This window comes from Nelusetta ayraudi, unplaced genomic scaffold (genome assembly GCF_046127955.1).
Source record: "Nelusetta ayraudi isolate G7.1 ecotype Tasmania unplaced genomic scaffold, CSIRO-AGI_Nayr_v1 ptg000120l, whole genome shotgun sequence".
Lineage (NCBI taxonomy): Eukaryota > Metazoa > Chordata > Actinopteri > Tetraodontiformes > Monacanthidae > Nelusetta > Nelusetta ayraudi.
The window spans coordinates 2,019,967-2,034,006 of record NW_027466170.1 but is presented as its reverse complement, the minus strand read 5'-3'; the positions used below and the strand labels follow the sequence as shown (position 1 = coordinate 2,034,006).

Below are 14,040 nucleotides of genomic sequence, written 5' to 3'. Positions count from 1 at the left end.
TCAGCTCCCGAGTTGTGCGCATGCAGGGGGACAGACGCGCGCGGATCTGTCAGACGACACACGGGCTGCGAAGAAAGTGTGTGTGTGTGTGTGTGTGTGTGTGTGTGTGTGTGTGTGTGTGTGTGTGTGAGAGAGAGAGAGAGAGAGAGAGAGAGAGAGAGAGAGAGAGAGAGAGAGAGAGAGAGTAAAAAAAAGAAAGAGAGAGGGGGGGGGGGGGCAGGGGAGGGAAGGGGAGGGGGACGAGGCGCGCATGTCCAGTTCCTCCATGCAGCCCGTTTCTCCCAGCTCGCCAATCAGTCTCGCGCCCCCCCACCCAGCCTCCGCACCCACCACCACCTCCTCCTCACCCGCCTCACCCACCTCCACTCTTCTCCCTCCCCGTCTTGTGGCGCGCGCCGGAGCCTCAGCTCTCTCCTGAGCGGGCGGACACTGCAGCGGGAAGCGGCGAGCGGAGCCACCATGGACTAGGAGCCGCTGGAGCACTCATCTTTCTTCTTCTCTTCTTCTTCTTCTTCTTCTTCTCTTCTTCTTCTTCTTTTCCCCCTTTCTTTATTTTCCTTCCCGGCGCCTTCTTCTCCACGCTCCCGCATATTTGCCTTCCTCTTTTTCTCGATGCCTCCCAACAGTTCCTGAAGGGATTGACGACAGCGGGGGGGATTGGGGAGAGCATCCATGTCAATAAACATGTGGATTATTTTTTCTTGGCACTTTCTCGGGGTGTGTTCAGCCCTGTGGGGACTGGCGACGGGGGCTTTCCCCAGCTCGGTGCAGATAGGTGAGTTTTGATGGTGGAGGTGGTGGTGGTTGGTGTGTGTGTGTGTGTGTGTGGGGGGGGGGGGGGGGGGGGGGTACTGGGTTTTACGCACGGACGTTCGGATGTGACACACCGCGCTGAATCGGGACTCTCTGGGAATCATAATAAAGATCAGGCACGAAAACAGTGTTTTGTTCGGAAAAGAAAATCCACTTCCTTCTTCTGCCTGCTCCCAATGCATGTGATTGCTGCAGTGACGTGGAGGCTGGTGCATCTTTTGCCTGCCGCACAGCAACTCTTTAAGCTTCTTCTTTGTTTTCCCCTCTTTTGATGCGCTGGTTTTGAAGGCTGCTCTGGTCTGGAGGAAGACGCTCCGCTGAGCTTTTGCTCCCTCTGACTCCTTTTATGCTGTTAGACACTGCGGTAACACCCCCCACTCCCACCACCACCACCACCACCCCCCATCCCATGTCCTCTCTCTCTCTCTCTCTCTCTCTCTCCCTCTCTCTCTCTCTCTCTCTCTCTCTCTTCCACCCAGTGTGAGACAACCTTTCTCTGAAAAAAAAGCTCTGATAAAAGTTGACCAGCTCTTGATCGTTCACCGCTTTGCTCTGTTCACGGGGACCTCACGTCTGTGCGCCCCCCCCCCCAACACACACACACACACACACCTAGAGGCATGTGTGTGATAATGAATGCACTGCATCACTCCCGGTGGGGGCCAGCAGGGAGGTCCGTCCTATAATGAGATTCGGCTCCTGGACTCCGGCTCCCAACAGCTGCTAATAAACTTAACAGGCTAAATATGCTCCGCCTGTCACGCACGGCCACTCACATGTATTAGCCCACGCTGTGCACATGTGCTGAATGCATATGCGAGCATTAAATGAAGAAAGCAACATGCAAGAGGAGTGTGCGTGTTTGGACTCTCCAGCTTTGACCCCGATGGTTCTCTCCCTTTAACACTGTGAGGAACCAACTGGGGCTCTGCACTCGACTGGAGAAGTCATTTGCATTTGTCTGCATTGCACACAGACCCGAGTGGAACTGTGGCTTCGCAGCCGGCTGATATTCCTGCTCGCAAGCCAGTGCTGGGGGGGGGGAAGGCGCATTCATCATGTCTCGATAAGAGCGCAGCGCCTCTCTAATGTCACGTGTGTGGGCGCTCATTAATTCATTTAGTCTTCAAGCGGGAGAGGCGGTGCATACTGATGAACATCGGCGTAAATACGCACGTATACGCGGCTGAGTTTCACGTCGGTTTGCTCACTCGAGCGCAAAAAAAAAAAAAAAAAATTCCAAGCGTTCGCGTCTTAAAACTGTCTCGAAGTGTCTCGCGTCAAGTGCAGCGATGTGCAGCCGCCTTGCGTTGCATACGTGCAACGGCGCGAGATTTGCACGCGTGTCTGTGTCTCTGTGTGTGTGTGTGTGTGTGTGTGTGTGTGTCAGATTTGTCTCCCCCCAAAAGTTGATGAGTGCAAAAAATATTTCACAAACGGGGGGAAAAAAAAAGAGGAAAGAAATGGAACGCAAAGTTATTGCATGCATGAAAAAGAGCTGGAGTGACACGTCCAGCTGCTCAGTTCAATCTGGCTGCCCCTCCAGACTCCTCCTCCTCCCTCCTCCCACCTCCCTCCATTACCCCCCAACCCCTCTCCTTTTCTTTCGCCTTTAATTTCAGCTCCGCCCAATAAAAACACACCAGTCCACCTCAGGGTCCGCTTTTAACTTCTTCTTGAGTGATGCAACACAGGCGTGATGTGTGAGTGAGTGAGTGAGTGAGTGAGTGAGCACAACAATTTCTAACAGGGTCATGGCGAGATGATCCAAGCATCAGCGGGGGGGGGTCAACTTCCTTCTTATCGCCTCCCCTCCTCTAATTCACTGAACAGATGAGTTTGGATTTCCAGGGAAGCTCTGATTTTCTTTAAAGGCCATCTGACACTGAACATCTCTCCCATCACACACACACACACACACGCACGCACGCACACACACACACACACGCCCTGGTCCTCTTCTCAACGTGCCTCCCACTTGATTCCGCTGACACTTTGTGATCTGCTCTTTTATGTTCGCTCCATCTCGTTATCCCTCTGACTGGCTGCCTCGCCGTCGGCTCGCTTGTCTCTGCACCTCCCCTCCGTTCCGCTCCGTCTCTCCACGGCCTCATCAATGAAATGCACAGTGTGGCTATCGACAAGCGCCTTCTTTGGACTTTGTGCGTGTGTTTATGTGTGTGTGTGTGTGTGTGTGCGCGTGCGTACTAAGACTTTTTTTCCCCCCTGTATTTTGTGAGAGAGCTAATGAAGATCTTCTTCCTCTATCTGCTCCTCCCCTTCCCCACATCTCAACCCCTACTTCCTGCACCCCCCCCCCCCACACACACACCTACCACCTGACCCCCTGCTGCCCCACAATAATTCACTTCCTACCCCCTCCCTGCCTCCCTCCCTCCCTCCACCAGGTGGGCTGTTCATTAGGAATACCGATCAGGAGTACACGGCGTTCCGGCTGGCAATCTTCCTCCACAACACCAGCCCCAACGCCACGGAAGCCCCCTTTAATCTCATCCCACACGTGGACAACATAGAGACGGCCAACAGCTTCGCCGTCACCAACGCATGTGAGTAGAAAATGAAAAAAAAAAAAAAAAAAGAACTGCACACGACACTCTGGAGACAAAGAGCTGCAGGTGTTTTTTTTTTAATGTTCTCTGGCACCTCCATTGCTTTCCTGGTTCACTTCCTGCTTCTGTGCTTCCTGTTTGGCTCTCGGTCTCCTCATGATGCTGCCGGTTGAAGGTGGAAGGAACCAGGAGCCCGAGTTTCTCGTGCACCGATCCATGTTGCTTGACACAATGAGTGAAGAGGAAGAGGCCAAATCTTCTTCCTCTGATTGAGAAATCAGCCTTGTACTGACGCATGAATTTACCTGAAATGCCATTTTTCAGTGGTTTTGTTGCAAATGATTTTTGTTGCTGTTATGGTGCAGAATTCACGTTGTGTTTTACCCAGAAACAATGACTCAGCCTCACAGGTTTCATTAAAGCAGAAAAAAGCCAGAAAAGGGCAGATGAAGCCCTCTGTTTTCAGCACCCTGCTAAGACTGAAGCTTTATTGGGACCTTCACATGCAAGGCGACAAAAAAACAAGGTGGTCTCAGAGTGTGCAGCCAATATTTGGGTGGGGTTGGTGTTTTGAGCCCTTTGTGACATCACAAATGGCCGAGTTACAGAGCCGAGAGTCGCCAAGGCTGGATTCTTCCTCCTTCCACCGACGGGAGGACAGAGACTCAAACCGACATGATTCCCGCAACCTTGAACGAAACCGGAAAACTTTCCGACTCGACGGCACCTTGAAACTTTCGCCATCAGCTCCGCGTCCTCATCAGCAGTCACGGCCGGCGTTGTTTTTTTTGTTTTGTTTTTTTTCCAATGATTGCCCCGCATTTGCTGCACCATATGTTATCGCCATCTATTCCCCACACTGCATTAATCCATCAGCCGAAAAAGAAGATAGAGAGGAGATGAGGAGTGTGAGTGTGTGTGTTTGTGTGTGTGTGTGTGTGTGTGAGGGGGGGCATTTCTAATTACAATTATTGCTAGTATACAATTAGTCTCGGAACAGTTGCGAGCGGTAATGAAACGGGCTCCTGTGTGGCGAGAGCGGAGTGGCGAACAGTTGGTCCTCGTGTCCTCGTTGTCGGCAGGATGACGGCTAATCTGTCGGCTCGTCGGCAGATGAGATTCTAATCCCTCGCCGCCCCCCGCCGACCCCGGAGCCGGAGACTCGAAGATTTTTTTTTTGTTGTTGTTTGTTTTTTGTCTGGCGAGTTTCGACATGAATGAGGCTGAAGGTTTCTTCGGCGGCTTTGCTGTTCTACAGGTGTCCGTGTTTCAGTGTAGCGACAGGAAAATTAGATTTTAAATGGATGTTTCTAGTGTCCACCTCAAATTGCTGCTAACTGTTCCCTCAAGGCCAGGGGAATAAAGGCTGTTTCTACGCTAAAATACTTTGAATATGCCTCTTTTTTTTTTTCTTTTTTTTTTAAATAAAAATATGAATTGGATTTCCAGCATGTTGGAACAAAGAATGAATCATTAAATTAAAGGCTAACCAAAGTTGACATATCTGAGTCAAAGGTTGGATTGGATTTTGAGTTAATTTAACTCAATCCCCTCGCCTGAACTGTCATCTTTCTGCCTGCTTTTTGTTTGCCTGCTTGAATCGGATCGACTTCATTCCTCCTAATCGACGAGGCTGAAGTGGCTCCTTTGTTGGGCGAAGAGCTATTGTGATACAGTGCGGCTGATATAATCACGTTTTGTCATCGTCACAAACACAGGCCGCTATTTGCGTAATCATTGTTACTATTGGACTCGGAGATCTACTTATGTTTTTTGTTCGTTTTCTCTTTTTCGTGCCTCCTCAGCCGTCGTTCTCCTCCCAGTGCTGGAGCTCCACTTTGCTGTTTTCTCGTGACTTCGTGCGTCTCGTTACATCCACTCTGGAATGTTAGTGACTCGGGTTTATTCCCAGCTGATCCAGATGCCTTTGATGTCGGCAGGTGTGTGTGTTAGTGTTTGTGCTCCCGGTTCCTCCCCCCCCCCCGCCTCGCTCTGAAATGAATTTTGTGTCAGTCATTAGAAGCAGCTGCAGTCGCATCCTTGCGTCCTTTTCTCCTGACTGGACGCTTTTCTATTTATTAGTATTGCTGCATAACTGAGCCAACTTCAGAATCAATTTGCTGAATATAAATTTATACAGTCCCTGTTGAATGACTGTGTGTGTGTGTGTTTGTGTAACAAATCACGGACTGCGGACAACAGTCTCGAGAAATGGCGTACTGCTGATGGAGCAGAAGTCAAGTTAACTAGTTAGCGCGCTAGTTACCGCGCCAACGCTCCTAGCCGCTAATTGGCTGACAGGAACCCAGCAATTTTAATCAGGCATTGATTGAATGCTAATCAGGCTTTGACGTCATGTTGGGCCTTTGATTTATGTGTATGTGATTTCACCCGCTTCCTCGACGGTTTTTGCAGTTTTATTTTATTGCAATCATCAACTCAAACTCTTTCCAGTTAGCGGGTCGCGAGCAGTCGTGCAAAAATCGGTTCGTGACACGAATCAGAGATGAATCAACGGCAAAATGACATCGATATTGGGCTGATTTTTGGATCAAATTCAATACTGATGAACAGTTTTTCTCATCTAAGTTAGTCTGGAGCAGCCATCAATCACTTTAATGTAGTTTACGCCTGAAAAAAATCAGTGTTCAAGTAGGAAAACAGTCACTTTAGTCATTGTCATTCACCCTTTCCAACGGGGGTCACCGCACGTTTTCCCTTTAATCCGATGCAAAATGAAGAGTAAGAGCCGAGGGGCCGGCCGCCCTGTTTTTGGTCGAAGGGATTTAATAAATTGTCTTAATAACTCCGTCCGCCGGTATCGTCTCACATCATATCCGCTCATTAACACCCTCGCACGGTTCATCCATCTTGTTTTGTGGATGTTTTCGGGTGATCCCGCTGTCATATTTCACCGGCTTTCTCTTTCATTAAACTCCAACCGATTGACCGCCGCAGCCGTTAACGGTGAGCAAAATCAATGCGGTGAATTACAACAATATAGCACTTCTCCTAATGATATTCTATTGCCGCGCTCCGGCCTTGCCGACGAGGGTCGGAGCGGAAGCGGCCGCGTTGGGAGACTCCGGGCCGACTGGCGGCGCCTAAATCATCTCGCCGATCGATGTGATATTGTGGCGTTAACCTTAAAAGGCAGCCGGATTATTGACGGTTTTTTTTTGGTCTTAAATCCCCGCAGATCAATCTTGAATAGTTGAGGATATGACAGAAGGAGCCACATGGCCGGGCTTTAGTCGCTAACAGAAAGCAGGAAGTCGCATGTTAATGTGGGGAAGAAAGCGAAAGAAGCACAAATTCAACCGTTTGTACGTCAGGACGTCACTTCAGTCCTGGTTCTGGTCACATGATGAGCTCCATTAGTCGGGTCGCCCCTAAATCACCCGCCAGTGTTTCCTAGATAGACGTTGCATCCATCTAATCCCATGAATTTCTAAGACTTTCCTTCTTCCTTCCTCCATCTTTGTCAGATTAAATACAGCGGTAAAAACATTAACATTTTTATTGACATCTTCTTTCAGGGAAATAATGATAATAACAATAGCAATAATTGTTATTATTGGGATTACGGCGCATTCATATGCCGGTCAGGCAGAATCGTAAATCAAAATGTGTTATGCAAATTGTACCCCTGCTCCGCATGAATGAATAGACGAGTTAATACAACCCACGGTGATTGGAAAATTAATAGTCCCACCCACTAATATCGTCTCCGGCTGCTTCTGTTCCTGCCCTCGCTTGAGCTGCCTGAGTGGGAAGCCTCTCTCTCGGCAAACACCGCTTCTCGTCTCCTCTTAATGAAAAGGGAGGAATCGTGTTAGCAGAGACTGAACTGGAAAAGACGTGTGCGAACAGCGCAGTGTGACCGAGGATCAGGGACCTGCCTGTAGAATCTAAAATCCATAATAAACAAAAATCTCAGCGCCGCCTCAGTTTGAACAGATTCCTGCTGTGCTTGTTAAACCTCGGAGAACTTCACTTTTAAAACTCTCAGGTTTGTGAATCTTGCCTGGCTGCATCTGGTGTGACTCTGCTAATTATGGACTTTTATATCCAGAATTGAAAGCATTACGAGCCATAAATCCTGTTAAACGAACAGCAAACCAGTGATCTGAGTTCAGGAACACTTTCAACTTTGTGTTATTGCAAAGAAGGACGTGGACCATTAACGCTGCCACAGCTCATTTCATGGACACTGTTACCCAAACTGAAATACTCATCATCTGTAATTACTGGAAACACTGTAAATTCTGTTGACAACATATTAACTTTAATGGTTTGTTAAAAAAAAAAAAAAAAAAAAAAAAGATAAAAATGCAGCCGGGACTTAATTGTGAGAGAAACAGGAAGCTGCTGCTCGCGTGTAAACAACATCCATGTCAGCGTGGATGCTGCCCCCTTGCCCCCTTGCCCCCTTCAAGGCTTTTCTACAGGTTTACACAAAAGTGTCCACCAAATCTAACATTAAAATGTCCAAAGTCCGAAATGTCCAAAATTCTGACCAAGTTTATTTCTTCACCAGTTTGAGCAACAAACAGAAAGTCTGGTTTATGTTCATGACACAGAAGAAACAACCGCGTCCTCCGCTGAAATAAACAGAACTTTGTGGTTGTTTGACATCTGTTGCTGCACCTGCTTCTGTTTTCTGGTTGGTTTCCGGCCTCCTGCTGCTGTTTCTCCCCGTCTCTCTCACTTGCGTGTTTTGTCTCCTCTCATTTCCATTCACAGTGCCTCCCGCTGACTCTCCACCTATTGTCTCCCCACCTTACACTCCCACACACACACACACACACACACACAGATTTGGACCAGGTGAGAAGAGCTGCTTGGAGAACGAGGCTCTCCAACGTCACTCGATCTCTGCAGGCTCCACCACTTCTCCCTCTTCATCCCTCCCTTTTGCCGTCTCCTCCTCTCACCCTCACTTGCTCTATCAATCTCCCCCTCCACACACACACACACACACACACACACACACTCATGCTTTTGCACACCTTTGTCTCCTCCTCTCCCCTGGATTGTCTCCTCCTTCGCCCGTCTCTCCCCTCCACGCCGCTGTGGTGAATGGATCTCTAAATTAATCCCTGACTTTTGCTCCGGGGTGCTGAGCAACGCTGCGCATTAGAATAGGGAATTCTGCCTCTGACCTTGGCCAGTTCCATCTCATTCTGGTATTCAGTGAGCGTGAACGGATCATAAAAAAAAAACACCCACCCGGGTGCCTGACGTTTGTTTCTCTCCTCGCCTCCGTTCACGGGGGAATCCAGCCCATTTTCTCATCCCAGGGTCACATGCTCACATCCTCTGCTGCTGTCAGCCTTTCTTTGTTGTTTCCTTGCATGCCCGCGCTTGTCTCTCTCTTTCTCTCTCTCTCTTTCTCTCTCTCTCTCTCTCTCTCTCTCTCTCCCTCTCTCCTCTTTCTGTTTCTTTTTGTTGTTGCAGAAAAACATACTTGCACACACGTGTGGCTACTGTGTGAGTTTGTGCGTCTTTTATTAGAAGCAGGCGACACAGAAGCAGCAGCGCGCTCGGTGTCGCCGCATGCAGCAGCTTACGGGGAAATAAAAGCGCGCGGATTAGCATGACCGAAAGCTGCAGCGTGTACGTGTGTGTGTGTGTGTGTGTGTGTGTGTGTGTATGTGTGTGTGTGTGTGTCCATGTCTGTGTGTGTGTTAGATGGCATTTCCTTGCTGAGTGCACGGGACCAAAAAAACCTGCTTGTCTGCCAGGTGTGTGAGCTGGTATGAATTCTTGCTGTTTGTGTGTCTCTGAGAAAAGAGGGAAGGGAAGAGGAGAAGAAAAATAAGAAGAAATCCTTCTGTGAGACAGAGCCTGATGAAGATAGACACAGAGTGTTAAGGTGAATTAGGGACAGAGAGAAGAAGAAGAGGAGAGGAGAGGATTTGTAACAAAGAGGCAGTTACGGCTGATTTGTGGCGCCGCAGCCGAGAGGCACGATGATGAGCTGTTACGGCTCCGCGTGCAGGTACTGCAGTGCTGCAGAATATTTCCATTTTCATTCGTTTCCATGCAGGAGAGAGAGAAAAAAAAGATTTGCGGCGGCGGCGGCGGCGGCTGCAGACGGCCCGCGCAGATTTCGAAGCCGAAAAATCTGCCCTGTACATCTTTTCAGGCTCCCAGCAGAAACACTTTTCCAGCCGTTCGCAGGATCTGAGTCCCAGTCGTCTCCCCTGCAGTTGGAACGAAGCTCGGGAAGATCAGGCTGTCTGAACTCGACCTTATTTTAACTTCAAGAAGAAGAAGAAGCAGAACGGAGGTTGGTTTTCTCCTCGTGGATGAGCTGCTTTTTTTGTTAAAATCCCAGCTGGGTCTGCTTTGACATTCGGCATCAGACTCAAGTCACAGTAACAGGAAACCTCAAGCTGGCTTAACAACAGTATTGAATTATTCCAATCACTATATAAGTCCTCCCACCTTTTTTCCAACGCGCTCTCTATGGTAGTGTGTACTCGAGTTTGGTCTTGGTCTCAAGGTCTCAAGAGTGACACATCGCTCTTATTCCTAAATTTTTTATTTTATTTTATAAAGCAAAGTTGTTGTTTTTTTAAATGGTTCAAAATAATTGGCTTCGCAGCAAAATGTTAAAGAAACCTATTAAAAGATATCTTGGTGAAAAGAAATGTTGCCGTTACAAGCAAACCTGAATTTACAAAAAGATACTGGTCATTTAATTCTGTTTTTTTGTGTGATTTCTCTTTGATATATACAGTCTTGGTCTTGTCTTGGTCTCGAACCCCAAATATCTCGGTCCTGTCTCAATCTTCATACCCTCTAGTCTTGATAATGTCTTGGTCTCGGTGGGTGCGGTCTTGACTACAACACTACTCCATGGGCTCTCTACCAGATGGAAGCGTGTGGATGTTGCAGATGCCAACTGAAGCTCATGGGGGTTCCAGTTTGGGCAGCGGCTGCGGCTGATTATCTCCCAGGAATCAAACACCTCCGGCCGGCCAGGCGGCTCCTTCAGGTGTCATTTGGACAAAGTGAACCCGCTGGGCGACAGCGATCTGGGTAACCGGCCTGCAGCAGGCGGCGCTCGCTGACAACCTTGACTCGCCGCCTTGTCACTTCTCCCGTCATTAATTAGCGCATTTGCATAAATATGTTATTAGTGTGAAATATTTACGCCTCACCTCGGCGTCACCTCGGCTCCCGTGCCGGCTGTCGGCTCGCATGACTCTGCCGTAGTGAAAGGGGAGGTTCTGAGGAGGTGTAGCTGCGAGCTAATCAGCTTGAGTGAATCTGTCCGAGTCGGTTTGGATCAAACGTGTTTACGGTCAGGGGGAAGTGGGAGGAGGAAAGGTGTGGGGGGGTGAGGGGGGAGGATGTTTACTTGCTGCCGTCTGACTGCGGTAAAGATGGTCAGGGCGGCGCTAATATCTGGGCCGGGTCAGGACCCGTTAGAGCTCCACTCGTGCGGTAATGATGTCCACCGCGGCGGCGGAGCACAGGGCTTTTACATGGTAACCATGGCGACAGCATCCTGAAGTCACAAGACGCCACCAATGGCCAACATCAGCTCAGGAGACGGTCGGAGGGTTCGGACCGTGTCGCTTTCTGGTGTTTACATTATTGAGGTTTATTGCGTAATAAACCTAAAACCAAGATGAAAGTGTTCCACAGCTCAACACAAAAACACAAAATGAGGAGAATGACTCAAGTTTGTTTTGGCAGGTTGACTTTTTACCCCCAGAGACTCCAGCAGTCTCCGCCTCTCCTCACTTTAATGTCCTGGCTAAGAGTTGTGATTTGTGACACACACACACACACGCACACTTCTCACTCCTCTTATTAAATGGCTTAGCCATCCTACTGTATAATGGCGCCGTGCCGTCGTCGTTACTGCTGACATTTTGCCTGGTTGTAATTCTTCTTGATGGCCTCGCCGGGATGATTAGAGTGAAAAGATATCAGAAAACTCCGCCATGGCCCTGAGATTTATGTCGCCGCCGGCCCTCATGTATTCATCTCGCCAGCAGAGCTCGACAGGTTGCAGTCCCCCCCCCCTCCCCCCCCAATGGCATCACGGCTCATCGTCAGGTTTGGCACTGACAGCCTGGTGATTATTGATGTAGAACAACCACCTTCTTCCTGTTTGTTTTAATCCCAAGTGAGTTTCAAAAGTGCTCCTGATTTGTTTGTTTTTTTTAAAGCCATATTTGTATTTGAAGTTTCGTGAGGGTTTTTGCGAGTTTTCTTGCGGAAAAGATTGGAATGTGAAAGTCAAAGTGCCCACTTATTGTTTTTCCCTCTGTTTGGCCTGTAACATCAGCAGTCTGGGGCCAGCAGGCCAGTTGGACAGTTGCCCATCTGGTGGAGAGGCTCAGAGCCGCTTCTTGAATTAAGTAGTTTCTTCCTGTCAAGCATAATGGAGGCATGTGGCTAAATCTTTACGTTTCACCTGGTTTCTTTTTATTTTCTTTTTTTTTTAATTAAAAAAAGAAATCTCACGGCATGTGTGACTTTAGAAGCAGCAGAGAAAATTTGAAATGTTTTGTGAAATGTCATGCAAGGCAGGAAATAATAGAAACTATTGCAGTACTATTGCTATTTACTGTAAGGAGTAAAAACTGCGCTAGACTCAGAGAGGTCTTAGAGTTTTTTCCATGAGATGCAAATGAAATGCGGGTTGACGAAACCCATCATGTTGTTTATTGTTTGCATTTGAGTTGTTCACTATGTTCATTGTGAAAACATAGAAAACGGCCACTAGAGCTGTTTCTGCTCCTGTGTGTGCGTCTGTGCCGTGCTGTTCACGTTGCTCCACGTGCACCGGGATCCAACCTCCCCCTGGACGTCAGTGTAAAAACACTATTAGCTTAATTAGCTCAGTTAGCATGATGACGTCGACATTTCCAGTCTGCTTCCTGAGAGGAGAGTTTAAATCTTTTGGTGGCCTCTCAATTTTACTTTAATCACCAGTGATGAGGCAAATGCTGAGCAGTGTGTGTGTGTGTGTGTGTGTGTGTGTGTGTGTGTGTCTGGAACTGCTCCCTGAAGGACGGCTCCGTTGCATCGTTTTGCAGTAATGACCAAAACAGCGAGTGAAAATATTAGACTGTCCAGCGTGTGGCGCCGCGTCACTTACGTGTCCGGCCTGTAATCCCGCTCCGTTTGGTGAAAAACAATGAGAACCGACTCTGTCTCACCCGTAAGTCTCACCGCTTTCATTAAAAGAAGAAAGAGCGAGACGGAGAAGAGTGAAACTCCTCGCTGCTCTGGTAAAGCCGAGGCAGGAAGCGCTGCTTCGTCTCCAGGTCACCGTAAAGACGTGTTTGTAGGCATTCACAACAAACTGGACTTTTCCTCCCAGCAGTGAGAGGCTTCAGTATTGCATGGTATGCAATAGGAAACAACACAGTAAAGCGATGCACTGTGCGGTCAGTTTTTCAAGTGGCCTTGTATATTCATTTTGGTGGTGTATTACCGACAATGAACCGAGGTTTGTTTGTTCGAGAAAACTCACAAAAGGCCTCACACAAAACAACTGTTTCACTCCTCCACTCTTGCGACGGCTCTCGCTCTCTTGTGATTGGCCAGCCGCCAGGCCCCAAGAGTCCAAGATGGCGGCCCATTTATTTCGATGTAGTTGCTCATCAAAAGGTTTTTGACTTCCGCATTAATGGGCCCATCGAGCGTGCGACGACGTGACGTCACGCTGGGAATAAACTCTTTTCTGGTGATTTTCTGGCCTCTATCTTTTTTTTTTTAAACGACTAAAAGACCATAACTGAATGAACGGCGGTACATAAATATCACCGTAGTCAATCGGTATGAAATAAAAGATTTGTTCGATAAGACAAAATGAGATAGAAAATCACTGATTCGGTCGCACGGTGGCGAAACTTTGCGTCCCGGCAGAAGCACGAGAGGCAACAAAGGGAAATAGTGTTGCTGTTCGGTGAGATCAGCATGTTGCTTGGATTTAACCTCCAAGGCTGTTAAACACAACACGTCGCCGCCTCGTTGGAGGATGAATGCTTCCGCCCGCCGCCATAAAACATCTCTGACAGCGGGGAAAACGCGGCTGGAAGGCAGCGAGCAGCAGGGCGCCGCTGCCTCATGCGCACCTGCAGCTCCCGCGGATCCATAAATGATAATTAAATTTTAAAGGGGAGCGGCCACAGTCGCTGGGTGGTCTTTCCACCGGAGCCGATCCATTTTTCTCCCAAAAACTAGCTGCGGGCGGCGTTCTTGCCCGGGAGGGGGCGGGGCTCCGCTGGAATCCCACCGCCTGGAATCCTGCAGCACCTCAGGTGACAAACAGCTGCAGTGTAAATGTTCATCAAGCGCTTGCAGTCATTAATATGCATTTACAAGACAATAATGGGTGGTGGTGGGGGGGGAGGTTGGATTTTGTTTTTTGTTTTTTTTGTTTTTCCTTTCAATGTAGCTCTTTTTTTTTTTTATGAACAATCACAGCCGCCATTAATAAAACATTGGGGGTCCCGCAGCTGCAGCCGTGGTATGTTCCTAATGGGGATCATCAGAAGCAGCGGGGGGGGGGGGGGGCTGCTGACTGCGGCTGGAGGGTGGGGTGAACAGATTAAATGGCAGCGGATCACTTTTCACACTGGCAATCTGAACCCTACGCACAGAGGAAATGGACTCCGCCAGA

The 14,040-nt window shown here is 48.7% G+C and overlaps 1 protein-coding gene across 4 annotated transcripts in view; it reads left to right on the top strand.

Moving 5' to 3' along the window:
• Nucleotides 1–342: 342 nt before the first annotated feature.
• Nucleotides 343–14,040, top strand: part of gria4a (glutamate receptor, ionotropic, AMPA 4a) — a 95,772-nt gene continuing 82,074 nt past the window's right edge. For 2 of the 4 annotated variants that reach the window (XM_076049836.1, XM_076049839.1), the window contains exons 1-2: nt 345–775; nt 3,222–3,380. In XM_076049836.1, the coding sequence (XP_075905951.1) occupies nt 673–775; nt 3,222–3,380 (262 nt within the window). In that variant the 5' untranslated portion in view covers nt 345–672. Of the gene's footprint in view, nt 776–3,221; nt 3,381–14,040 lie in introns of all 4 variants that reach the window. The other 2 variants (XM_076049835.1, XM_076049838.1) reach the window with 2 other exon arrangements.